Source organism: Paracoccidioides lutzii (assembly GCF_000150705.2).
Source record: "Paracoccidioides lutzii Pb01 unplaced genomic scaffold supercont2.17, whole genome shotgun sequence".
Taxonomy (NCBI): Eukaryota; Fungi; Ascomycota; class Eurotiomycetes; order Onygenales; family Ajellomycetaceae; genus Paracoccidioides; species Paracoccidioides lutzii.
The window spans coordinates 282,054-306,310 of NW_015440963.1; the positions used below are offsets into that span (position 1 = coordinate 282,054).

General features: G+C 47.1%; 6 protein-coding genes across 6 annotated transcripts; 3 read left to right on the top strand and 3 right to left on the bottom strand.

Moving 5' to 3' along the window:
- Nucleotides 1-2,305: 2,305 nt before the first annotated feature.
- On the bottom strand, nucleotides 2,306-6,979 carry PAAG_06151 (phospholipid-translocating P-type ATPase domain-containing protein; the record flags this gene model as incomplete). The annotated part of the gene is made up of 4 exons (XM_002791841.2): nucleotides 2,306-3,149; nucleotides 3,207-3,436; nucleotides 3,493-6,468; nucleotides 6,551-6,979. The coding sequence occupies 4 exons, from the start codon at nucleotides 6,977-6,979 to the stop codon at nucleotides 2,306-2,308; spliced, it is 4,479 nt and encodes a 1,492-aa protein (XP_002791887.1).
- A 2,271-nt stretch (nucleotides 6,980-9,250) lies between these two features.
- On the top strand, nucleotides 9,251-10,273 carry PAAG_06153 (ser/Thr protein phosphatase family protein; the record flags this gene model as incomplete). Its single annotated transcript, XM_002791842.2, has 1 exon — nucleotides 9,251-10,273. The coding sequence occupies one exon, from the start codon at nucleotides 9,251-9,253 to the stop codon at nucleotides 10,271-10,273; it is 1,023 nt and encodes a 340-aa protein (XP_002791888.1).
- A 1,879-nt stretch (nucleotides 10,274-12,152) lies between these two features.
- Nucleotides 12,153-14,612, top strand: PAAG_06154 (hypothetical protein; the record flags this gene model as incomplete). Its single annotated transcript, XM_002791843.2, has 7 exons — nucleotides 12,153-13,098; nucleotides 13,175-13,276; nucleotides 13,333-13,385; nucleotides 13,439-13,571; nucleotides 13,627-13,693; nucleotides 13,754-13,904; nucleotides 13,974-14,612. 7 exons carry the CDS (start codon nucleotides 12,153-12,155, stop codon nucleotides 14,610-14,612), a joined length of 2,091 nt encoding a protein of 696 aa, XP_002791889.2.
- A 549-nt stretch (nucleotides 14,613-15,161) lies between these two features.
- On the bottom strand, nucleotides 15,162-16,123 carry PAAG_06155 (vacuolar ATP synthase subunit E; the record flags this gene model as incomplete). Its single annotated transcript, XM_002791844.2, has 3 exons — nucleotides 15,162-15,312; nucleotides 15,462-15,997; nucleotides 16,091-16,123. 3 exons carry the CDS (start codon nucleotides 16,121-16,123, stop codon nucleotides 15,162-15,164), a joined length of 720 nt encoding a protein of 239 aa, XP_002791890.1.
- A 599-nt stretch (nucleotides 16,124-16,722) lies between these two features.
- PAAG_06156 (DUF803 domain-containing protein) lies at nucleotides 16,723-18,992 on the top strand (the record flags this gene model as incomplete). The annotated part of the gene is made up of 4 exons (XM_002791845.2): nucleotides 16,723-16,764; nucleotides 16,820-16,957; nucleotides 17,027-17,119; nucleotides 17,190-18,992. 4 exons carry the CDS (start codon nucleotides 16,723-16,725, stop codon nucleotides 18,990-18,992), a joined length of 2,076 nt encoding a protein of 691 aa, XP_002791891.1.
- A 3,030-nt stretch (nucleotides 18,993-22,022) lies between these two features.
- Nucleotides 22,023-23,531, bottom strand: PAAG_06158 (MADS box transcription factor Mcm1; the record flags this gene model as incomplete). The annotated part of the gene is made up of 4 exons (XM_002791847.2): nucleotides 22,023-22,313; nucleotides 22,414-22,548; nucleotides 22,797-23,336; nucleotides 23,388-23,531. The coding sequence occupies 4 exons, from the start codon at nucleotides 23,529-23,531 to the stop codon at nucleotides 22,023-22,025; spliced, it is 1,110 nt and encodes a 369-aa protein (XP_002791893.2).
- Between the last annotated feature and the right edge of the window lie 726 nt (nucleotides 23,532-24,257).

A 24,257-nucleotide genomic window follows, 5' to 3' on the forward strand; every position in this document is an offset into this window, starting at 1 on the left:
CTCACGTAGCTTATGCATGCCCCGTCGGGACCATCACGCCCTCCTTGCTATACTCCCTGCAATCGATTTTGGCGGTGTATTTATTTCCTTAATTAGGGCCAGCACCACATGTGAAAACAGCGCGTCCCACGTTCGCAGTTTACCTTCCTCTTTGCGTCCAGCCGGAACGGCAATGGACCGCTGTTATATATCGAATGACAGGATAGGACGTAGGGGGAACTGCTGGATCTTGAGCTACAGTGCAAGAGTAAATCGTTAGGCAGCTCGAGGTTAGGTTTGCCGCGGAGTTTAACGGCGCTTAGCACTGTAGGTGACAATTTAAGGTTCTTAGCTCTAGTGGAAGGTCAGCCGTGCGTCTGCGCTTAAATTTAAAATAAAGCCGCGTGATGCTTTCTCCGAGGTTTCATGACAATTAAGTGGCGGTCTTGCTTCAGCCACAGTCGGCTGGAACGAAGTCTATCAAACAGAGACTGAAGTGGGAACGGTCTGATCGGAGTTGAATATCAGTCAAGAATTGTAAAAAAGGAAGATGGTTTGTTGGAGCCCACAATTGAACAGCGCAGAAGAAGTCGATTATTTTGTGCGAAAGATTTTTAAAAGAGGTCGATAAACTATATCCCCCGCTGTCAAAACGCGCTTTTCGAACAGGGCACCTCACTACATATGTCGATGAAGGTTAATTGTTCAAGTAACGGGAGCAATGGGGTTAGTTGAGTACTCAGAGTCCATACACTCTATGGGCGGCTTTGGAGGAACAAGTGCTACGTACAAAAGTCCATATTAATCAACGTCTCAATACTACATAATGAAATTATCATATAACTTTCTGTATACAATGGTGTGACAAGGGGTCAGTTAGGTGGTTGCTAGCAACTCAATACAAAGTTGTATTTTATACGTTAGTTTAAAAAAAAAAAAAAAAAAAAAAAAAAAAAAAATGGATGCTGAACCGAATTTGAACATCAAGATTTGTCGCCTTGTGCCTACCCCTGACTACATACAACGAACTCCCATCGCAAACAATTTCTGATTTTCCATTTCTGACCTTTATCTGTCTATCTCATTCACCTCCAGTTGCCCATCCCCTCCCAGAAACCCAAAATCTTCATCCGTCAACAGCTATCTAACTTAGAGGCAAGCAAACAGGAGCTCCACCCTCGAAAAAGAGGAACTCGAACCCCAAAAATTAATATCAGTCCTATCAGTATTTTAGGGGCAGAGAAAGGGTACGATGTTGCCTTCCCATTCCTTTCTTCCATGAAGAACAATACCTTATTGACTGTTTCTCCGCCAACGCCCGCTGGACAAACAAGTCACCCAAGCAACCACCACAAAATATTGAAAAGAAAAAAGAAAAGAAAGAGGAGGATAGTCTTAGCTAAGGAGGGATAAGAGTCTGTATGTGCAAGCCAGAAAACAATTAGAAGATAGGTATTGCAAGCCTTTGAAAAGGAAAAATGTAAAATTGAGATATTAAAACTTTGAATATTTTTTATACACAGACATACAGTTAAGAAACAAAACGGGGGGAAAGGGAAAGAACAATAATAATAATAAGGTATAAAGTAATTATCGGCGGCTGGAGGGGGAAAGGATATGGGACATAAAACGGAATATATATATATTGAGCTTTAAAGCCCAGAAAAGGCAAAGGCAGGACAATAGAAGGGGGGAAGGCTTTAAAACAAAAACACAGAACAAAAGTTGTTAGATAAAACCTTGCATTATGGGAATCAGAAAGAGCCAGGCGCCGATAATTAAACAAAAAACAACCACAGCTGCAACAGAGGAACCCCAAAAAAAGATAAAAGAACCATAACCCAAATAAAAAAAGAAAAAAAAGAAAAAAGAAAGAAAGAAAGAAAGAAAAGAAAAGAAAAGAAAAGAAAAAAGAAGAGAAAGAAAGAAAGACAAATCAAGCATCAAGTTAAACAGAGAAACGCCTCTAATGGTAGTAGTAAGTGTGACGTAAGACAAAGGAAAGCAAACCGTAGATAGGACATTGTCGCTCATGCAGATCTTGCGGATTCAAATGGGAATAAACAAAGAAAAAAAGAAAAGAAAAAGAGAAAAAAAAGAAAAAGAGGCGAGCCATGGACGCAACAAAGCGACTGCGCAGTGAAGGGGAATGTGGAGGGGGTCATCATATTGCCAGGTACGGATAAAGAGATATATATAGATATACGCGGGTAACATAAGAAGGAGAGGGTAAAAACAGATGTTCCACGCCATCATAGGAAGATTATGTGGTTTGTTCGATTGAAGTAGAGGGGAAAAATAACTGCTCTTTAATCGGATACAGTTTCTATGGTTTTGTATGAGTCGACTCCATCCGAGTTAACATGGCCGCGGACGTAAAATCGTTGCTGGCCTCAAAGCTATGCCTAGCTCTCTCCATTGACCGTTGAACCCGTTGATACGAGGAGGACCTTTGGTCCAGAGGCCCACGTTCCAGCGAGACCCGTTGCTGGTGTCGGAATTCGAGGCTCGACACGCCGGTTCCATCGCTCCCATTCTGGCTCCTTGGGTTGTGGGTTGCCGCGGTGGGAGCGACAGAGGGCGGGTAGATGGGGCGCTCATCCTCAGGCATGGATATCGGTCGCTTTGTCGAGAGGTCAATGGGTTTATCCACGTCTGTGGATGCGGGAGATAAGTCAGCCGCTGCAGGAGGGACGTATGCCTCATATTCATCTAGATACTTGAATTTGCCCTGCACTATCTGCTCGCGAATGATGTCCACATCCCTTGGGAAATATATCTTTTGGAGTGATTTGATCGTGAATCTGGGAGATAGACACATTGTCAATGTTAACAATGTTAATGCCCAGAAGGAAAGTGTGCCGAATACTTCAGAGGCGGCTTTGTAGAACTGGCCGGAGGATTCAACCGAGGTGTAAACACCTGTCCAGAAAAAGAAGAGAAGGGAGCTGATGGCATTAATAAGAACAGTTAACCAATCCCAGCGGTAGGTGTTTAATAGGATGTAGGAGTTACTCGCTAAGACAGCAGAGCAAGCCACAAAGACACCCATTCGCATCCGGTCACTAAGATCAAGTCCGTTTTCTGTGACTCCGGAGGCAGGACGATAAAGTAAGTAGGTCATGAAAAAGCATATGATAGACTGGTAGAACCCGTCCAGCATGTAGAGCCTATCAAATCCATGTCAAAATTTTGGATCCACAGAATCAAGGGGTAAAGACACTTACCAGAACTTCTTTTGTGTCCATTCCTTCTGCTCAATACCAGTCTTATACAACTGTGGAACCGCGAGGGAGACCTTATCGTCCACATCCTGATCCAAAATGCCCATCAATATCACAGGGAGAGATGTAAACGCCAAGTTGACCAAGATAATATACGTAAAGTCGAAGAGATAGGATCCATCAAAATTGTTGTATATCGAGTACCAGAAGAGAGCAAACGTCCACACAAGATTCTAAAAAATTGGTTAATAACGTATACGACGAAGCCCCGGAAAATATACCATCATACCTTGTAGAAGAAATTGGCAATAGTCTCCCCAAGTCTTCGATAGGACCATCTTCCATGAACGAGGACGAGACGCTGCAGAAATCGGAACTGGCCAATCGCATAGTCTGACGACATGACGGCCTGTCGACCTTCCTCACCAGCAATACCAACTCCCACATCCGCTTCTTGAATCATGGCAACATCATTGGCACCATCTCCAATAGCAAGAGCCATAACATGCAACCCGGTCTTCACCATTTGTACAACAGCCGCTTTCTGAGCAGGGCTAACTCTGCAGCACAGAACAGATTTACATTGCTTACACAACAGGAGGAATTTTTGTTTCAGCTCAGGACTTAACATGAGCTTAAGGGTGTCACCGTCAATAATGAGGGCATGCGTTGGAGCCGGGGGCTCATGATTGTTTTGAGCAGCGACAAGTTCATCGTCGGAACCCGTCAAGCCGAATGTCCTCAAATTCTTGTCAAGCTCAAATTCAGCGGCGCCTTGGTCATCCTTATCGATATTGAAGACTATCAGTTCCATCTCGTTGGATAACAGATTGCAGGAAAATCCGATGTTGATGGCAGTCTCGACCTTATCACCCGTTAGGACCCAAAGTTTAATTCCCGCCCTTGCCAGGAGGGAGATCGTATCGGGGACGCCATCCTGCAACCTATCCTCAATAGCTGTGCCGCCAAGAAGAGTAAGTTCCTGCTCAATAGCACTGGAGACTTCCTCGAGCTTTATCTCCCGGTCTGTGAGTGACTGGGCAGCCAAGTCATGAGTCTTATTCCATGCTTGGTACTCCTCCTCGCTAAGCTCTCTCTCTGCGATACACAATGTCCTTAGACCTTCCCTGGCGAACATCTCAAGATGCTTTGCTGTCTCCTTTCGAAGTTGTTGCTGCTGCCCACGAGCCAAGCGAGAATAAATTATACTATCTGCGCCCTTGCAGAACAATAAGATCTTCCCATCCGGCATCCGGATAATCGCGCTCATTCGTTTTCTCGATGAGTTGAATTCCAGCGTGTTCAGAACTGTATACGAGCGTTCTTCACCCATCACGTTTAACCGGATGTCGTCACCTGATCGCCCCAACACTGTGAAGCCGCAGTCTCGTGCGGTGGCAACCAATGCTGCCTCGTCGGGAGATTGGGCTTTGAACTCAATCTTAGGAGGGTCACCTGGAGTACGCTCTGTTATGACTGTATGGCACAGAGCCAAAGCAAGCATAAAATGATCGTTAGCGGCTTGTTGCTTCTCACCGGCATTTCCAGCAAGATCAGAAACAAAATCGGGAGATACAAAGGTAAGTTTGTCGTCATGGAGATATGGGTTGTTGTGGATAGAGCGGAGCTGTTGGAGCATCTTAACTCGAGATTTGGCGATATTTTCCTGAGCCTTTTTGGACACTTCCTCGACATTGATACCCTCACGGCGCTGCATGCCAGCCATTGCTTCGGTGTATGCTTCGCCATAGGCCACGCCGTTGATAGTGCATTTCCTGAATTCCATCACATTCTGAGTCAGAGTCCCGGTTTTATCTGAGAAGATATACTCAATCTGCCCCAGGTCATCCGATATATTCCATGACTTTGGCGTGCAAGGGTATTCTAGTTTATCGTAATACATGAAGTTGTCACTGTGGATGAAGATGGCCTGTGCAGTTCGAACGATTTCTAGTGATATGTAGAGTGAGATTGGGACGAGATTCTGGTAGAGAATAACAGCCGCCCAGAACGTGACAAACCCATCGACCGGCGGCGAACCTCCATACGATCCAAATTCGAAGAAATTCAAAGAATTGTTTCCCTGACCCCACGTGATACCCTGAACGATTCCAGAAACAAGACACATAAAGAACAGAATGATAAAGTTATAGATGACGTTCCAGTTCAGATCTCTGGCAAGTTTGGCCCGTTTAGTCGGTGTCGCGCCAGAATTGAGCATGATCTTTGTCTGAAGACCAGTGAAAATCACCATGCCTAAAACCCATTCAGTATTCTGCAAGCTACAGCCACGGAGGAGGATGTTGTTAATGGTGATAGGTTCCACCATTTCTCGTCCGGGTTGATCGGGGAACTTCGGATCGTGCTTATTCCACTTGATAGCTCCATTGTATTCATACAGATTTGGGTGAGGAGGTTCACTTTCAATCGTAAATTCGGCCTTCTCACAATCTCTCGCATGCTTAACAGAACGGGTACAATGAAGCGCTTGCCGTACCTTAAGATTCGTTTCTCCGTCAAGGTTTTTCGTTTCGACGTAACAGGCACCATCTGGGTCGGAGGTGGAAAACACGACGACATCGGCGGGAATCTGTTCTTCGTTGTAAATCCGGACGAAATCACCGACCTGAACGTTTTTCCAGAAATCGCGCTTGAATCTTGCTATTTGGGGTGTCCGTCTTGCCTTATTCAACACGCTTCCATAATCGCGGGCGGAATGTAGGAGGTCGAATTTACGATGTGGATCCGGAGATAAGTAGTCCGTTGATGATCTAGGAACGGCTAGAGATTGTCCCTCCTGCTGCGAATTGAATCGGTCCACATTAGGTGACGGAACGGGAGTCATCTGAATGGCGCCTCCTTCCTCAATGGGCTCATTATTGTTTGATTGGAACGATACTCTGTAGGAGTAAGTGGAGTTTCTCTGCGTGCGACGGGTCTCTATGGACGGGCGTTGTCCCGCGAGGATATCGTTTTCAATGTCCTCCAGCGGTATGCCTTTCCTTAGAGCGTTTAATTTCTTCCAAGTCTTCACTACTGTCTTGGTTGTCGACTTCTTGGCCTTCCGCCACAGAGACACATTTTCTTCAACCGAGTTAACATTATTCCACTCCACCAAACGATGTATTGGAGAATTGTTTAATTCATTATCCAGCACGGTCCGTCTCCAATCTTCAATAGCATCTTTAATGGCCGTAACTGTCAAAATGGAAATCAAGGGTACCGCGCTCAATCCAGGGTTGGTGGCGCCAAAAATAGGGAAAATCTATGATTAATTTTGAACGAGTTAGCAGCAGGTCAGTTTGGCGAGTTCGAGTAAATAAAACGGGATGGCAATGAAAACTCACAGCTAGAATAATAGTGAACAAAAAGTAAATATTTGCAATATTATGAAACTGAAACCACAAATTCTTTGGAACAAAACTTAATGGCGTATATTTTGCCGTTCTTATCTTGTTCCGCGAATAATTGGCTAGGAGACGGCCGTCCTCATCCTTTGCATCATCGGGAAGCGGTACGTTGCAAAATACCCTCCTGAGGTTTGAACTGTCAACCGAGCCTTCATCTACCGTCGACCCGTCGCTGTGGGGCGAAGAGCTGGCGGCTGATTTCCGTTTTTCTTCCTTTGAACCGGTGCCATGGTGTAACCTGTCCAATATAGATCGTCTTTTTCGCGATCCGCCGGCACCTGCATGGCGTTGGGTGGCCCATCGCATTCGTCTGACGGGTTTCGAGATGTGGGCCTCATCCTCTGCACCAAACTGAACCACAGCCATTGCGAGGCTACGTAATCCACCTATAACATAAAATGGGAATAGGTCAAGAAACTGATTCGGACATTTGTGGAATTGCACTGGTGATTAAGGAGACTCAGTTGGCGTTGGGATGGCTCGTGGGGATAATAAAGGGTCAGGGGGGCGGTGAGACCAACGCGACAAAGATCGATAGAAACGAGAGGACAGGTAACGATGTATGTGGCTTGACCGAAATTAATGAATGTGAGGATATGGCAACCGGACACAGAATCCGCGTGTGAGAACCCAAAAAGGCAGTAGGTTTGAGAAGGGATTTGTTGGATAGAGAGACAGCGACAGGGACAGATAGTCAGGAGGCGATTGAAGGAGCGAATTGGTTAGCAACTTATGGACGAAGACAGTTCTGGGATTGCCATGGAACAATCGACAGAGGTATTGGAGGGGGCCAGCAACACGACTCAATGTAAAGAATGCCACGGTGCGAGAGACAAGCCAGCGAAGAACACCATGCGCAAGGTGTCCTGGTTTGCAGTTGGTCTATGTAGGTGTAGAGACGGAGGTTGGTGGTGGTAATGGGGGTGGTGGTGGCGGTGTTGTTGGTTTAGAAGGTTGGAGAGGAAGTTGGAAAACGACACAGTATTAACTGGTCGGCAGGTATCATATGGTAATACCAACTGAGATCAAAAATACGGTGCATTTTGGCCCCCTTTCGCAGTAGCCGTATTGTAACGTTACCCCCCGATGAATACCTTGCGCCTCCATAAAATATCCGCCGCTGACAATTTCTTCCATCCTCTCTAATTAACTAGTTAGTTAATAGTTAAATCAACTAACATGTTTTTTCCACAGCCCCGGAAATATTTTAACTCCGTTTGTCATCGTTCATACCAAAGGCTGTGTAATGTATGGATAATAGTGGCAGCCCTCGCTGCCGTTGCCTGAGGCTACAACGTATGTTCTGCCACTTTGCCTTCCCTCCTTTACAGTTTTCTTTGGAAAGGAAAACAACAGTATTACTCAGCTTGTTCATCGGACATAGTTAAAACGTTATCTCGCAAAAGCAAAAGCATGGGAAAAATCCCCCCGAAGCTTGCTACCCAAGTACCAAATCGATAACTAGATTGTGTGCATTGAGACTTCTAATTCAAACCACCAAAACCCCCGCTTTACAGCTCCCCAAGCCCACCTACGCCGAGTTTCTTCTAGCGCTGTCAACTGCCCAACTGCCAACAACCCCGTTATCTGGATGCTGCTGCAAATCCTTGGGCACGAGGTTTGCTTCCTGTTCCGTGGAAAATTGTGCAGGCTCTTCTACATGCCGTCACTATCTTGATCTCTTGTTATTATTGATCGGGACTAATTACTCATCATCGATGTATTTATTTACAGATAAATAAACAAACCTTAGGGCCCCAAGCCATTTCAAGAATAACATTTTGATAACGTATTTCATGCAGTCGATATTTTTTGGTCATCGCATTATCACCCCCTTTGAGCTTGTCTTCAGTACACTTTACACTTCATTTTTGGCTTGAATCCGAGCCACGCCGTAGGAAGGGAGTTAACCTCTGCACGGCTCTGTCCAGAACCTTTCCAGCGGAAGACAGCATTACTAAGATGCACAATCCACTCCGTTCGGCTTGGTCCATGCTACCAACTACGGTTTTACCCGTAAAACCCTGTCCCAGCAAAAGAACGCAGAACCCACCGAAACCCCTCAATTAAGCACTCCTCAAAGTTAACTGATTACATCCAATAACCGTATTTTACCGGGCAATCAGAATCGTCTCCGAAGCATCCGAGAGCCGGCTTGCAAAGGCTTGCCAACCGGTTCCGAGAGGGCGAAAAGATAACTATTGCTACGAGAAAAAGAAAATAAAATAAAAGAAAATAAAAATAAAAATAAAAAATAAAAAATTGAAAATAGAAAATAAAAGATTTTGTATATGAAAACACGGAACTGCCAGAAAAGAACCCATATACGCAACTTTATTACCAAGCTCCTTGACAGAACGCTTCTCTGTACTTTTGTAATAATGACGGAGCTCGGAGTAAACAGTTAGAGAGCAGGTTGTCTCCGCTGCTTTGGGCTCTCCCGCAGACTTTCCAGAGCTCAGGCATCCAAAACATCACTCTGGGGTTAGCAACAAATAAATAAATACCAACAACAATGTGATTGCGTAGAATTAAACGCTGACATGCGCTCTCTCCTTCCACTTTAACACCTTTTCATCCGAATTATTAATATCTCAGCACCCTATGTTCTAGCGACCCACATTCATCAACACACCTATGCCCAGCTCTCCAACGCAAGGACGACCTCAGATCATGAACCCTCCAAAGTCTCCCACCTCTCCAACTATCAAAACCCGATTTCTCATCCTCTCCGATACACATAGCAGAGAATTCGGCCCAGAAACCAACCCAACACAGTATGCAGATGTAGTCATTCACTGCGGCGATCTCACAGAAGGGTCTACACTAGAAGAACTCCAATCCGCCATAAACCTTCTCTCGAACCTCACTGCCCCCCTCAAGCTCGTCATAGCCGGAAACCACGATTTCACCCTAGACACCCCCTTCTTCAAGGACAAGGTCGACGGCCAATTCAAAGTCCTCGACCCCGGCCTCATCAAGAAGGCATACGGCGACCCGGGCGAAGCGCGCCAGCTCTTCAACGAAGAACCAGCCACTTCGGCCGGAATTGTATTTCTCGACGAAGGCACGCACCATTTTACTCTCGAGAATGGCGCGTCATTAACCCTCTATGCCAGCCCTTTTATTCCCGCATGTGGAGGCTGGGCATTTCAATATACACGTCAAAAGGGCCATGACTTTCGCATTGAGAAGGGCGTCGACCTAGTCATAACCCACAGCCCGCCAAGAGGGATCCTGGATCGGACATTATCCGGTGAACAGGTCGGGAGCACACATCTCTTCGATGCCGTTGCTCGCAGTCGACCACGTCTGCACTGTTTCGGGCATATCCACGAGGGTTGGGGAGCGAAGCTTGTCACATGGCCACCGCAGACGGAGGACATAGGCGAGAAACCGTTGCGGCTTTCCGATATTGATGATGGACAGTCAGTTGTTGTGGGGGATTTGTCGACGGTAAGGAGTCGAGAGGCCAATGGGACGGGGACGGGGGAGCATTCTGAGACGTGCTATGTGACCAGCCATTGTAGTGGAGATGCCAATCCGGTTGAATTGGGGAGGCAAACGCTCTTTGTAAATGCTTCCATTAAGGAGATGGATGAAGATTATCCTCAACATCTGCCCTGGCTGGTTGATATTGAGCTTCCGAAGGGTAACTAGTCAAGGTGTTGCCAATATGCTATACACAAGGTTAGGTTGATGCCCAATATTACATTCATTCGCTACTTACGGGCTGTGGGTCATGAAACAGCCAAGCGTCTGGTCATCATTGATATGCCGACATAATTTAAAAAAAAATTTAAAAAAACCCCCCCCCCCCCCCCCCCAAACCACCTGATTCTCAAATGAACGTTGAAGAAAGAGATACCCATTTTCACAATCGCAAAAACCAGCCCTTGGGAACAAAATTTCTACTAAAAGCTCAAGTTTATGAAATAGTAATAATACCACCAAAAGAGCGAAATTACACACGCGTAAAATCTTCTCCTAAATGGATTTGTCATGATATTGTGAAGCTCACCTGGCCAGGACTCTGCCCAAATAACCGCTTTGCTAACCCTGTTCAAGGACCAGGATGTCGAAGCTAAGTAACCGAAGCACGCATGGCCAATTGATCATAATAAATGGATAACTAGTCAACTAACGAACTAGTTGGTTAGCTATTTGAAAATGAGCTACGACAGCCACGTTGGCAACAAACCAGGATAATATGCTTTCACCTGGCGGATACCCCATCAATCAGGTAATAATTACAATATGAAAGCTCAAGTGTCTTAACCATAATACACACCGATGTGCCGGATACATGATGAAACGCCGTCGCAGGGCTGAACTTCCTTGCTAAGAATAGACATGAGGGGGCGCCCATAAGGCTGGTGTATCCTTACGTTGACGCTGGACGGAGGAGGCTTAGAAATCTATTGAGCCAAAGACAAAAAGCGTTCGTTCATTATTTCATTATTTCAAGAAGCAAACAAAGGCTGACCACAAGAAAGAGAAACCTGCAAAAAATGCGGTATGGAACCAGAAATAGAAGAACCCACGCTTCAACTCAGAAAGTTGTGACTGGACCGGGGTTCGATCCCAGGACCTTATCGGCACAGGGTTGTTGACCGACGACGCTTTTCGATCCTCAGGCACTTGCTGCTAGATAAATTTCATCAGCTTTCAGCCTTCCAGCTTTCGTCTTTCTCCCGATCTGCCTTTCACTGAAGCCTTCAGCCTCTAGATTTGAGGCTCAATGGAATGCGAATCCGAATCCTTCAGAAGTAGGGCGTTTTAATGGTATTAGACACTAACTGAAATGAACGAATACGGATACCAAGTCTGTATCTCACAGTTCAATCGTAATCACGCCTACCTATTGGGTAAATTCACATCTATGAAAGACATGGCACCACCCGGAACAGGTAATGGTATCAGCAGCAAGTGGATCCGAATAATCCCCGACAGTCTTAAGAAATGAACAGCTCGTCACGCAATCACGAAGAAACGCGCGGTCGAACCTGTCGATCAGCTGGATTCTCGGACTTCTAACCACTGACCAGTGCGGGATTCTCAACCATCTTAAAAAATATACGAGGATAGCAATCTGTTTCATGAACTACGAAGTACCGCCTTCTCCCAATCCAGATTTCATTGACAAGATATACGTACGTGTGCTAGGGAGATGGACAGGACATGCGTCAACAGTCGTTCAGATGAGGATGGATCCGTGATGTAGCAATTTGAAAGCATTGAACAAAAATTGATGAAAGGGATCTTTCTCCCCTCTTTCAACCACTGCTTTCACTGGTTGAGTCGAGTCACGTATAAACCATGTAGTTATGTAGCAGAGCTTACATATAATTGCATATATTGCCACGGCGTAGTTATTCAAAAGTAACTTACCTTATTGAATCTCTCAAAAAGGAAATATTGAATCCCAAACCACGTGATATCGCGATCTACCCGCTTCACGTTTTTTGACGCGACTGAAAAAGATAATGGGCAACACGATGCAACGTCAGATCGAGCCGCATGTCCCTGTGGCCAAACAATGTCAAGCAATCACAGCTCCTCGGGGCACCAGGTTGGGTCTCCTCCCAGACGTAGTCTTACTCCACACATCAGCACCCCAAGAGCTGCCGGCAGACTGAATGGGTCCACGGATACCTCATCTCCACTTTCATCCCCGCTCAGCCTGTGTTCTCCCTCCGGCCCACCCTCCTCCTTCATCTCACCCATTCCTCTGGAACGAACCACACAGTGCAATGTCACCTCCAGCCCATCTCCCGTCCCTCATTTTACCAGTGAAGGTGTCTTTTCCAATACGACGATGGGATGCAGGCCGCCGGAAGCCTCTAGTGGCCAACAGCAAACTATCTCATCGTCCAGTGGCCGCTCAAATTCCTTCTCCCAACGGATCGTGAGAGATGGGCAGGTGATCATTACCAACTCCGATGAGGATACAGACTCGCTCTCAGATCTAGAAACCGCAGACGATCTGTTGAATAAATTTCTGAAACCGATTCCTGGCTCAGCTCCCTCCACTTCATCCCCCACCAAGGCTCAAAATGGTAGGGATGATGATAACCGCAGCGGAGCTAGGAGATCGCGGCAACCCTATTCAGGCCTTAGCTCTCTGAAATCCAAGGATTCAATAAATCTACCCAAATATCAATTTTCTCTTGACACTCTTGTTGAGGATGCTGCCAATGACAAGAGAACAGAGGCCAAAGTTGCAAAGATAAAAAAGAGCCTCCAGCCCAAAGCTCCATCGGATAAGGGTCGTGGAGTGCTGCGTGATGATCTGCTCGCTGCAGCTGTGGAGGATGAGACGGATACCAAGGGGATTCAGCGACTCAGAGATGCTGTTGAAAGAACAGAAATGTTTGCGATAGGGAGAAACTGGCTGTTCTTCGAAGAGGACCCACCAGCTGTAGCGCAGCCTAAGTTTCCCTCTAAGTCCGTAGCGCCTGGGACCTGGCAGGTTAATTTGAAAGGTTGGAGCTTTTGCCTGCCGCTTCATGTTCGTTGTTATAGGGGTTGTATATATGTCTGGTATTAACGTGATTCTAGATCCTTCTTCTCGCGGTCGAGCATTTTTCTCAGGGATAGTTGCGGATTCGTTGTCGAGCAACACTCTGCCGGATGAGATACTGCTGTGGATTCTACAAGCTGGTTTGTTCTTCATGTTCTACCGTTCTAATATCATTATTGTGTTAATGAATTTTTAGTCACGACGGAGCAAGACGATTACTTGCGAATGTCATATAGCAATGTATTAATTGTGCGTCATACCAAATCTCCGCGTAAACAAAGTCATACCACTGACCACTGTAGAATTCCACCTCGAGACGTATATCATCGCTCATAAACCCATCCCGTATCGATCAGCTTTTCCAAAGACTTGGGGCAAGGCCAGCCGCGCTTGCTCTATCCAGCAGCCTAGAGCCCGACTATACAATTTCCGATGGTAAATTGTTACCTACCAGTGTATTATATTGGCAACCTGCTGATGTTCTCCTTAGAATATCGGGTTCGAGATCATAAATATCTATTATCAGCACTCCAAATAATACACGCGCTATCAGAAAAGTAGGGAGCCAAAATCTTTCGATAAAATCTATGAACATATAGCTAACCCCTTCCATTCAGGTTCGACGACAACACCCGCGAATATGTACTCAAGGTCATTCTTCGACTTGCCATAGATGAAGGAGTCATGACGGACTGTCTTGTCAGCCTAGAAGTACAAAAGATCATAACGAGCCTGCTGGGAGCTCCAGACAAAATCTCAGACCTAATAGTAAGCGCCCTCATACTCACACATACCCTTCCATTTAAAACAAACCTCTAAACTAACCAAACCCACCAGCTCTACGACATATCCCTCCACCTCTTCAAAACAGTAAAACACCCCGAACTCCAAATCCAACTCCTCAAAAACATCCTCCCCATGAGCTCTCGCATCGCCCTCTTCCGCTGCCGTCTCGCCTGGGCCTACTTCTACCAGGACCCCTCCCCCCTGGACAAACCCCAAGAACACCTCTTCGACCTCCCCCGCCTAACAGCCTACCTTCGCCACGACAAACGCTTCGACTCAAACGCCCCCCGCAACAATCCCCAAACCCCCTTCAATTTCTGGGAACTGCACGCCCTCACCTGCATCCTAGACATAGCCATCGACTCCGGCACGACAAAGCCATCCTTCAGCGGCGGTCGGGAGAGCGAGTTCAATGCCACCGTGGACGGACTGGCGGATGTCATCAAGGCGATATTCTCTGCGATTCGAGATTCGGGGGCGTCGCATTTGCGCAGGTCGGAGGCGAGGGAGAATTTGCAGGCGTTGTATTATCGGCTTGCGTTTGGGGTGAGGACGAGGCCGCGGCCGGCAAAGGCGTTGTTTGTGAAGGGAGAAAGGGCGGTGGAAAAGCGTCAGAAGACGCTCACTGAGCACGTTAAGGTGGTAGGGGATGGTGGTTCAGGTCGGCTTGAAGATAAAGGGGCCCGTTGAAGATGTGAACCCGTCATTATTAAGCATGTGTAATGTTACAATTGGACTGTCTTTATAAAAGCATCGTAGGCGATGAACATTTTGTGTTAAAAGAACATTTTTGAATAGAAATATGTTGTGGAATCGTTCGCAAGACGGGTATCTCTATATTGATTATCCCTTAGTTGCCGTGCGAAGAAGTACATAAAGAAGGAAAGTACTTGGACGGGCTCTAGAAATACGGCAAATCAACGTCCAAGAATATAGATGCGAACTGCGCTTGGGGCCGTGTAGATAACAGCCTGCTGCAAAACATACGTAGATCGTGGCACACAAAATCAGAAATGCGACTGACACCAGCGATAAGAGAGCAAGCACGTTGTATCAGAACAGATGGACAGATAGTGACAGCCAAAAAAGGAAAAGGAGAGCGAAATAATCGCTCGGAGTACAAGCTGTATAGACGAATGCACCCATCATCAAAGGTGGTTAAACAGAAAGGAAACTCATTAAGAACAAATATATATAAACCCCCCCAAAAAAAAGGTAATGAACAGATGATGGGTAGCCCTAATCATAAAACTTGCGGTTCTTATTCTTGCCGAACAACGTTTCCCGGACTGCCGGTAGAGCATCAATCTCAAGGAGCCGCAGCCGTTCTTCAAAGGTGTTGTTGATGTCAATTTTACCTGCTGTACCGATGATAATGACACCACCCGCTCTAGAAAATGGGAGGGAAGACGTTAGCAAAATAAAAATAAAAATAAAAATAAAAATGAAAAAGAAAGAAAACAAAAAATGAAGCCATTCACAGCAGATATATGAGGGCAGAAAACAAATGTTGGCATTAAAGAAATACCGAGCACTTACGACCCTTCAGGCAGCGGATCACTCTCCAGCAACTCCACACTACTCTCCCTCCCCACCTTCTCCTTAAACTCCGCCTCCGCCTCCCCAATTGCCTTCCGGACAACCTCATAATCCTTCTTCCTCGCCCGAACCTGCACCTTCTTCTCATTCAACGCATACAACCCCTCCAGCACCAACCCCTTCAACGTCGTCTGATACCCACCGCCTCCCTTCTTGCCTCCCTTCTTGGCCCCCTTCACCGCCACACTCGCCAACTGCGCCCTCGCCTGCTCAAAGAGTTCATCCAAAAGCTCCTGGCGGGCTGTCAAGACGCGCAGACGGGTTTTGTTAGCGAGTGTTGAGCGGGTGATTTGCTGGGACATGGAGGCCTGTTTGAACTTCTTCTCGTAGAGGTGGTCGATGGCTGCCGTTTCTTGGCGGACGAGTTTGGATTTTTCGATGGCAAATTCTTCATCGGCTTTCAGCTGGATTTCGCGGGCTTTTTCGAGGGCTTCTTGGCGGATGAAGGCGGTCATTTTGCGGAGTTCACCCGCGACCTAGTTCAGGTGAGCTACCTTGCTAGATATTTTGTTTTCCATATTCATTGTTTCTTGTGGATTGGAGGTGGGACATTGGCTTGGGAGGTCTACCTGGTCGTCGGAGAGGGCATGGCTTTGTGACATTTTGGCGGAGGTAGGGGTGGTGAAGCTGGTGTCTTGCGGAGATTAGAGAGGAGAGAGGGGGTGGGTTTATAGATGCCACCAGCTACGGTAGATAGCGGCGGGAGTGTATTGTATTGTATGTACGCTGCGTTCTGCGTTCTGAGGGGCGGGATCAAGCAGCGCGACTGACCGGGTGTGTGGACTCCTGGATATCGTGATTAATTAATAGACGTGGAATGCAGTACCTAAAATATCCACAGAAGTGTGTACACATCTGGATGGAAGGGTTGTCTGTCGTTAGTTATGAAATCTTACCCTAAAAGTCACCTGGCCCAGTCAGGCTAGCGTGGGCCCTGCCTGCCCTGGATTAGGTAAGCAGCCCTCGCCCGGAAACCTCGATTATGTATAACAAGTTAACTATTGCAGCACCAACAAACTACCGAATACATATAATCTACTCCCACTCTTCATAGGAGAACTGAATCTACCGGCCTTTTTTATTGTATCTTACCCCAACGCTGGCAATGTCTCTCATCCATAGGTAGCATCTCGAGGTCGATGCCCCACTTCTGCTGTTCGCCGCTGTGTCCCCCGCTGATGCATGAGGATACCAGGAGGACATGGGACGGTTAGGGGGCCTGTCGCCGAGCGGAAGTATTGCGGTACGTCCATACACCCATAAGCCAACTTCGTATCCTCAACTTATACCCCCTTAAGATCGGAGTCTTTGTTGGCTTGATATCGACAAGCCTCCAGGCCATTGGCCTGACCCTCCAACGCAAGTCGCATCTCCTGGAGGATGAAAAACGACCGTATGATTTGCGCCGGCCCCCATACAAACGGAGACGATGGCAGGTGAGGACTACCAACCTGCGAGATGGATAGCGAATAGGAGTTTGATATACTGATCTATAAATTAATTAGTTGGGAATGCTCATGTTCGTCGTCTCCAACATTGTCGGTAGCACGATACAAATCACAACCCTTCCTTTACCGGTGCTGTCGACTCTACAAGCCGTTCGTTCAACCTCTTTCCCTCATATGTACACCTACAAACAAGAGAAGATCTAACGTATATCTCCTTTAGTCTGGACTTGTCTTCAATACGATATTTGCAGCCTTGATCCTACGAGAGCCATTTACCCGCTGCTCGATTTTCGGCACGATCCTCGTCTGCCTCGGAGCCATTTTGATCGGCACATTCGGAGCGATTGGAGAGCCTGCGCATACTCTAAACCAATTACTGGTCCTTCTTGGCCGCCCTCCATTCTTGGTGTGGATGGCTGGAACAACCGGGGTTGTAGTGCTGACCATTCTGGCCGCTCGCCTGCTTAAGCTGGTATCCACGCCTGGCAGAACCCGAGAGTGGATGATACAACACTGCATAACCATCCCATGCACGCCGTCTTTCTATGGCCACAATAGTCCACGCATTAAAATGATGCGGGGCATGATGTACGGATCTGTCAGTGGGATTCTGTCTGCGCACTCTCTCCTGGTCGCCAAATCCGCCGTCGAGCTGATTGTGCGCACCATAATAGACCGCGTGAACCAGTTCAACCGCTGGCAGTCATGGATCATCCTTCTAGGCTTGATTGCACTTGCTCTCACGCAGCTGTATTATATGCACTCTGGCCTCAAGCTGTGTAGTACCAGCATTCTCTATCCCTATGTTTTCTGCATATACAACGTCATCGCTATTCTAGATGGATTGATATACTTTGATCAAGGCTCACGGCTTTCGCGCTTATATGCCGGTCTAATAGCCCTAGGTACCATAATACTCTTATCCGGCGTTCTCTGTTTATCCTGGAGGTTAGAAGATGCCACTGCTCACCCGAACAACGTGCCAGCGGGTCCAACACCAACCCCGCTAGCCCCCGGACTAGGCCCGCTCGAAGAACAACTCACCCCACCAGAATACTTCTACTATCCCGACGACGAAGAAACAGCCTTAGGGGAACGACAACCCCTCCTCCAACAACAACAACAACAACAGCAACAACAACAGCAGCAGCAGCAGCAGCAGCAGCAGCAGCGGAAGCCTTCTCCCCTACCCCACTTCTACACACGCAGCTTAAGCCACCTCCCACTCCGACTCCGCAGAAGCACGCAACCCAGCCTCGAAACCGCCGAAATCTGGGCTGACCTAGACGACTCCGGAGAGACCCTCGATCCCGACCTAGCAACACCCACCTCACCTCTCCTCACATTCACCTCCTTCCCCCACAGACACTACCGCAGCAAAAGCAGCACAATCCCCTCCCTCTCCTACAACAACAACAACAACAGCAGCAGCAGCAGCAGCAGCAGCAGAAAGCGCTCAATCGGCGTCTCCGGCTGCAGTGAGAATAACCCTCCACTCACCAACGATCCATCCTCTCCATCCCCGCCCCGACTAACATTGAACAACCACCAACAACGACAAATCCGCAGACTCCCCCGCGCATCGTCGTGGACATGGGACTTGTCCTCCCGACGTGTACGGTTCGCGGGCCGCGGAAGCCTGCGCAGTAGCAATGGCGGCGGCCAGTGCACGCCATCGCGACGACGAGTGTCTTCGCCGTTTATCAGGGATTATAGATGTGGAGCTGTGCAGAGGGAAGTCTGTAGTGCCGCTACTGCTGGCGCCGTTGGTGGTGTCGATGGTGCCGGTACTTGTGCTGACTCCAACGCCCGTGCCCGTGCCCGTGCCCGTGATCTTGGCGACGTCGGTGTTGATCACGATGGAAGAGATCATAGGCCTCAGCACCGATCGCAATTCACGGGTCCCTTGCGCTGGTTAGGGCAGTGGGTGGGGTCCCGGAGGCGGAGGACAGAAGAGGGGGGAAATGGGAGGATGAAAGATTCCGATGATGACGGAGATGGAGAGCGAGAGCGGGACCGATAAATGTTGGGTATGGCGGGGTAGATATTCCGGGTGTACCTAGAAAGGGGGATGTTTGGTACATGTTACTTCATCCTTATTCCACATTTGTCTGTTTTTGTGTACGCTGCTTCCCATGCATGCGGTGACTGTGCGTGTTGTGTTTCAACAATAAATATATCATGTGCTATAGCTATAGCTCCATATAGCGCACACTTTTGCGACGTGTATGTACATATGCTCCATAAACACAGCTCGCAAGGAAAAGTACAAGGCGTAGATTCCTTAACTTTCCGTATCGATGAGATAGAAGAGAATGGAGTAAGGGGCTGGTCCCAACAAACAACCCCCGATTCTCCAAATAATACTGGGAGATATTCGCACAAGCAGCGCTCGACTCCACCGTAGAAACCCGCCACGCATATTTATATTTAACCTCTTTGCCCCATTTAGCTTAAGTTAACCCGAACTTGGCCATGCTGATGTTACTCATCTCTCTGCTTTCGTTTTAGTTTTTATTCCCACTCCATCCCCTCAACCCACTCAACCCAATTCCAAAAGGAGCATCCACTACCTGTAGTTTTCGGAGTGTATCTGGTGAATCCATTCAAGCCAAACAAGCGATAAACTCCAGCAGAGTCCTAACGTTCGTAGTAGTTAAAGCCATCCAAAATCAACTAACTAATAACTAGTTAACTAACCGCCTCATTGTAAGTAATCACTCTACGCAACTACTTTTTTCAAACACAATGCCATTACCATAACTAACCACCCACCCACTCCAGCTCCATAGATCTCAGACCACAGGCTCTATACGCGCTAAGCAATGAATACTATTTACATAAAAACAAAAGCAAAGAAAGAGGTGAACGGGTGAACGAATTAAATGAATTAAAATAAATTACCACCTTCAAAAGTTTCACTATCAAACTAACAAAAAAACATCTACTACCTTTTGTCAATCCCAGATAAAATAAAAACGTAAAAATTATAGAAGCAAATAAAAGGGAGAAGGGAAAAAAAATACGAAAGCAAAGAAAACAAAAACGAAAATAAATTTATTAAAAAAAAAAAAAAAAAAAAAAAAAAAAAAAAAAAAAATTAAATAAATAAATAAAAGTTTAAAAGAAAAGAAAAAGAAAAAGAAAAAACAGGTATAGTTAAACCAAATAAATTCCCGAAAAAATAATCTCAGCTGTTCCCCCAGCTACCACATCCCTTTTCTTCCCTCTCCGGCCCCAGCCCCGGCCCCTCGTCATAAAAAGTCGTTCAAGTACCAGTATATACCATCTCCGTATCCTCTTCGCCTTGCCTTGCCTGCCCTTTCATTCCAATCCCGTAACGAGGAATCAAAAATAACGATAGACTGTTTAACCCCTCAGGCGTCGAAGTTCAACAGAATACACCGTCTACTCAAAGCTGACAACCGGCGAAACAACGAAAAACCTAATTCAAATACCAAACCTAACGATAACTTCCAACAACGATGGAATGCACCCCACAGACGCAGAGCTAAAAAGAAGCAGAAAGAGGGGAAGCATAAACGGGGGCTGAAGATAAACACATAAACATCCAGCCCGTAACCCCCAATAAAGCGGGAAGAAAAGGAAGACGATACGTACCGTCGCATAGAACTTATAAAAGAAAGGGGACGAAAAGAAAAGAAATAGAAAAAGGGACAAAAACAACCCGCCCCCTTTCTCCGCTCACTGTTATATAAATAGCGATAGAAAAAAAGGAAACAAGAAAAAATAAAAAAACTACCAGCATTGAAAAAAGCAAGAGAAAAAAGGAGTGAAAGAAAGATACGCAGCTCCGCCTTGTGAATCATTGCTCCGCAAAAAAGGAAAAGAAAAACACCCATCCATCCGTCCATCCATACATAAATAAGATATAAAGCAAACAAACAAACAAAAAAAAAAAAAAAAAAAAAAAAAAAAAAAAAAAAAGAGAGAGAGAGAGAGCCCTTGATTCCCCGTTAACCTGCCCTGTCTAGAGTGAACACGAGCCGAAACTGCATCTGGAGGGAGGGGAGAAAGGGCGCGAGGGCTGAGGGCGCGGGCGCGGAGACAGGGTGTGAAATCGCGACGAGGCGGTGGCTGGAGGGGAGGAAGCATATATAAGGTTTATATATAGCTAGGTATTTAATACGATACGGTGTGAATGCTTGATACCAGCCTTCCCCCGTCATCCATTCCACCCTTTTCTCCGTTCGCCCCGCCTAAAAGTTGAAAACATTGGGTAATTTTTCCCTTTGACCTTTTCTTTATTTAATTTTTTTTTTGGGAGGGGTTTTTGTGTTTATAAGAATTTTTAGCGCTGCTCTGGGTATAAGTGTTTTATCCTTAATTTTGTTATTCTGTAACATGGCACGTTAGTTGCCATGACGGATTTGTAGGAGGGTGAGAGTGAACGGAGTTTTGAAGGAGGGCGGGAGGGAGGAACGTCAAGTGAAGGGTAGTTAAATAGGGCAGATGTAAGATACAACAACGAAGGACAAATTAACGGGAAAGTACATAGAAATAGAGAATGGCAAAGTGAAAAAGCGTCATTATCAAAATATCATGGACTAGTCATGTGTTGTTTCTGTTTTGATTGCTCGCTTTTTTTTTTTTTTTTTTTTTTTTTTTTTTTCCGCTAGTTCAACGTAGCCGTTCTTTTTCCTTTCATGAAATGACCCAAGGGGAAATGAAGGCCAAGGGAGAGTAGTACCGCAACGCCATAACGTCGATTTTTCTTCGTTCTCATTGAGCCCATAAGTGCGGAAAAGTTGTGGCATCACATTGCCAGTTGGGTATCAATCGGGAGGGTAAGGCATCCATGCGCGATCAAAATAATAGAAGGAAAACAGAGAGAGAAAGAGAGAGGAATGGATACACGAAACAATTAAAGAAAGTACGAGGCAGAAATGTAATAGTATCAAACGACGAGCGGCACGCCGATCTTGACGCCAACGAAAAGCCAGGAGTGGAATGACAGAGAAGCAGGGCTAAAACGTAAAAAGAAAGGCGATGGGGTCGGGTAATAAGCACGGGGGTTGAGAAAAAGGGAAACCTATGCAGCAGGTTGATGTTGCTGAGGTAGGCGTGCACCAATTGGCATACCTGTATACTGACCTCCGGCCTGTGCTTGTTGCTGCTGTTGTTGTTGGAGGTTTTGGTAATATGCAATTTGTTGCTGATGCTCACTGGACATGTATCCGGGATGCATAGCGCCAGGACGGGGAATATTGGGCTGTTGGCCCGCGACATTGGCGTGACTGACATCGTCTGAAGCTTCCGTGGGGACTTCGGGTACTTCAACGCCGTTCTCTGCGCTGGCAGGCTCTGGGGCATTGAGGCATGCCTGTAGTAGAGAGGAAGGGCAATCAGCTCTTCGAGTCCCATTTTGCAAGGCAAGTGTTTGGGGGGGGGTTGTCAATGTCTTTAGACAGCAGCAATCATACCTGGATGAGATTCTTCCCCTCTGGTTTGGTGACGAGCGGTTGGAGTTTTGGAGTGGTGAACGTGTAAACCAGACCTGTTTCGGATACCACCAGGAGCAGGACCTGGGTGCCCGTGAGGACGGACAGTTCATATGCCTAGATTCAGACAAGAATTCATGTTAATACCGTGTGAAGAAAAGGAATAATAACAGGACAAAGAATACGACGATGTGATTGATGACATGTATGCGACAAGAAGAAGGTGTTGAGAAGTTGTTAGAAGAGTAAAACACACGTTGTGGGGGATATTGAAGGTAATGTTGCGGTGGTCGTGGTGGTGGTGGTGGAGCAAATATCAAATGCAAGTAGGGGAGGTATAGATGGAGCAGGAATACGGTGCTGACCTTCTTCATTATGCCAGCCTTTCGCTTGGAAAAAGTGATGTGGCGACGCGATTTATCCTGGATGAACTTGATTTCTATCTTCCGGCGCTCACGGCCAGGCTTTTCATCATCATCATCATCGTCATCGGCCGCGTTGCTGATGCGAGGGCGTTTAGTAGTGCGATTCTCAGCGGCGGCGGCGGCGGCGGCGGCGGCGGCAGCAGCAGCAGCAGCAGCACCACCACCACCACCACCACCATTGCCCCCGGACACGAGGTCGTCCTGGGAGGGAGAAGGGTTTTCGTCAGCGACGGCGGTGATATCAGCCATGGCGACGGTAGGGGTTTGCGAAGCGGTGGGAGCAGCGGAAGGCCGTCGAGGATGGGATGGGGATGGGATGGATATGGGCGGGTTGGCCGAAAGAGGAATGATGTTTGCGAAGATCGAAGGGCAGGCCGAATCGAGTAACGCGTTGGCAGAGGAAGGAAGTCGGGAGTTGGTTTGGGAAGGAGCGAAGGGGAGGTTAGACCGCTTATGGAAGGGCGGCTGACTCACGGCTGACTAAGGGGGCGTGGAGATAACTAGTTAGTTTTAACTAGGAAACGAACTCACACTCGTTAAACTTCCAAGAAGGCTTATTACTGTCCAACTGCCTAATACAGCCTGTCCCCCTTGCTCTGCGGTGTTTAATCCATCCACGCCGCCAGACCGCTGGACAGACAGATGACAGTGCGTGCCGCCCTCTGCTGTGTCCATGGCCCCCAATTGCCCCCTTGTGCTGGGACATGTACATCGAGCACATACATACCATTATTCCAGACCGGAATGCACCCCCCCCCTGATACCACCCACTTGAACAAGGGCAGTTCCACGCCTGATGCACAGGAATATCCGGCGCTGTCTCGAGGCTCAAACACACTTTCCCGCCGGGTCAGCCATGCCACTCTTGGACACGATGGGAGCCTGATCATCCGCACACGGCACACCGCCAGTGCATGCAAGCACCACGCACCACCGGCTGACTAATGGGACCAAAACAGCATCAAGCTGTTCGCAGCGAATCACAGCCCGGACCCCACGGCGCTTACTCCCCAGCGAATCTTGGGCAGCAGACTGGAAGGAAATGTATGCCCGGTGGGGGGGAATGTTCTCCTATCTCGGGTGTCGCCACACCCCCCAATTTGGTGCAGACAAGAGGCGCTGGGACAAAACTGGTGTCTGGGTTGATGAGTGGATTGTTTATAATTACGGTTCCATTCATTCGATGCGGGGGAAATCTAATTTATCCCGCAAGGGGAAAGACGCCAAAAATATAGGCTAGTGTAGAGTAGTAGTTGGTTTGAGTGCAATGCTCTTTTGCTCCTCCTGCAGAAAGCTTTCAGCGTTATGGTATTGTGAAAAATTAACTGGCTCATCAGTGACATGTAATGTGAGATTGCCATGGTAACTACACCTAACTAGATTTATACATAACCCAGAAGA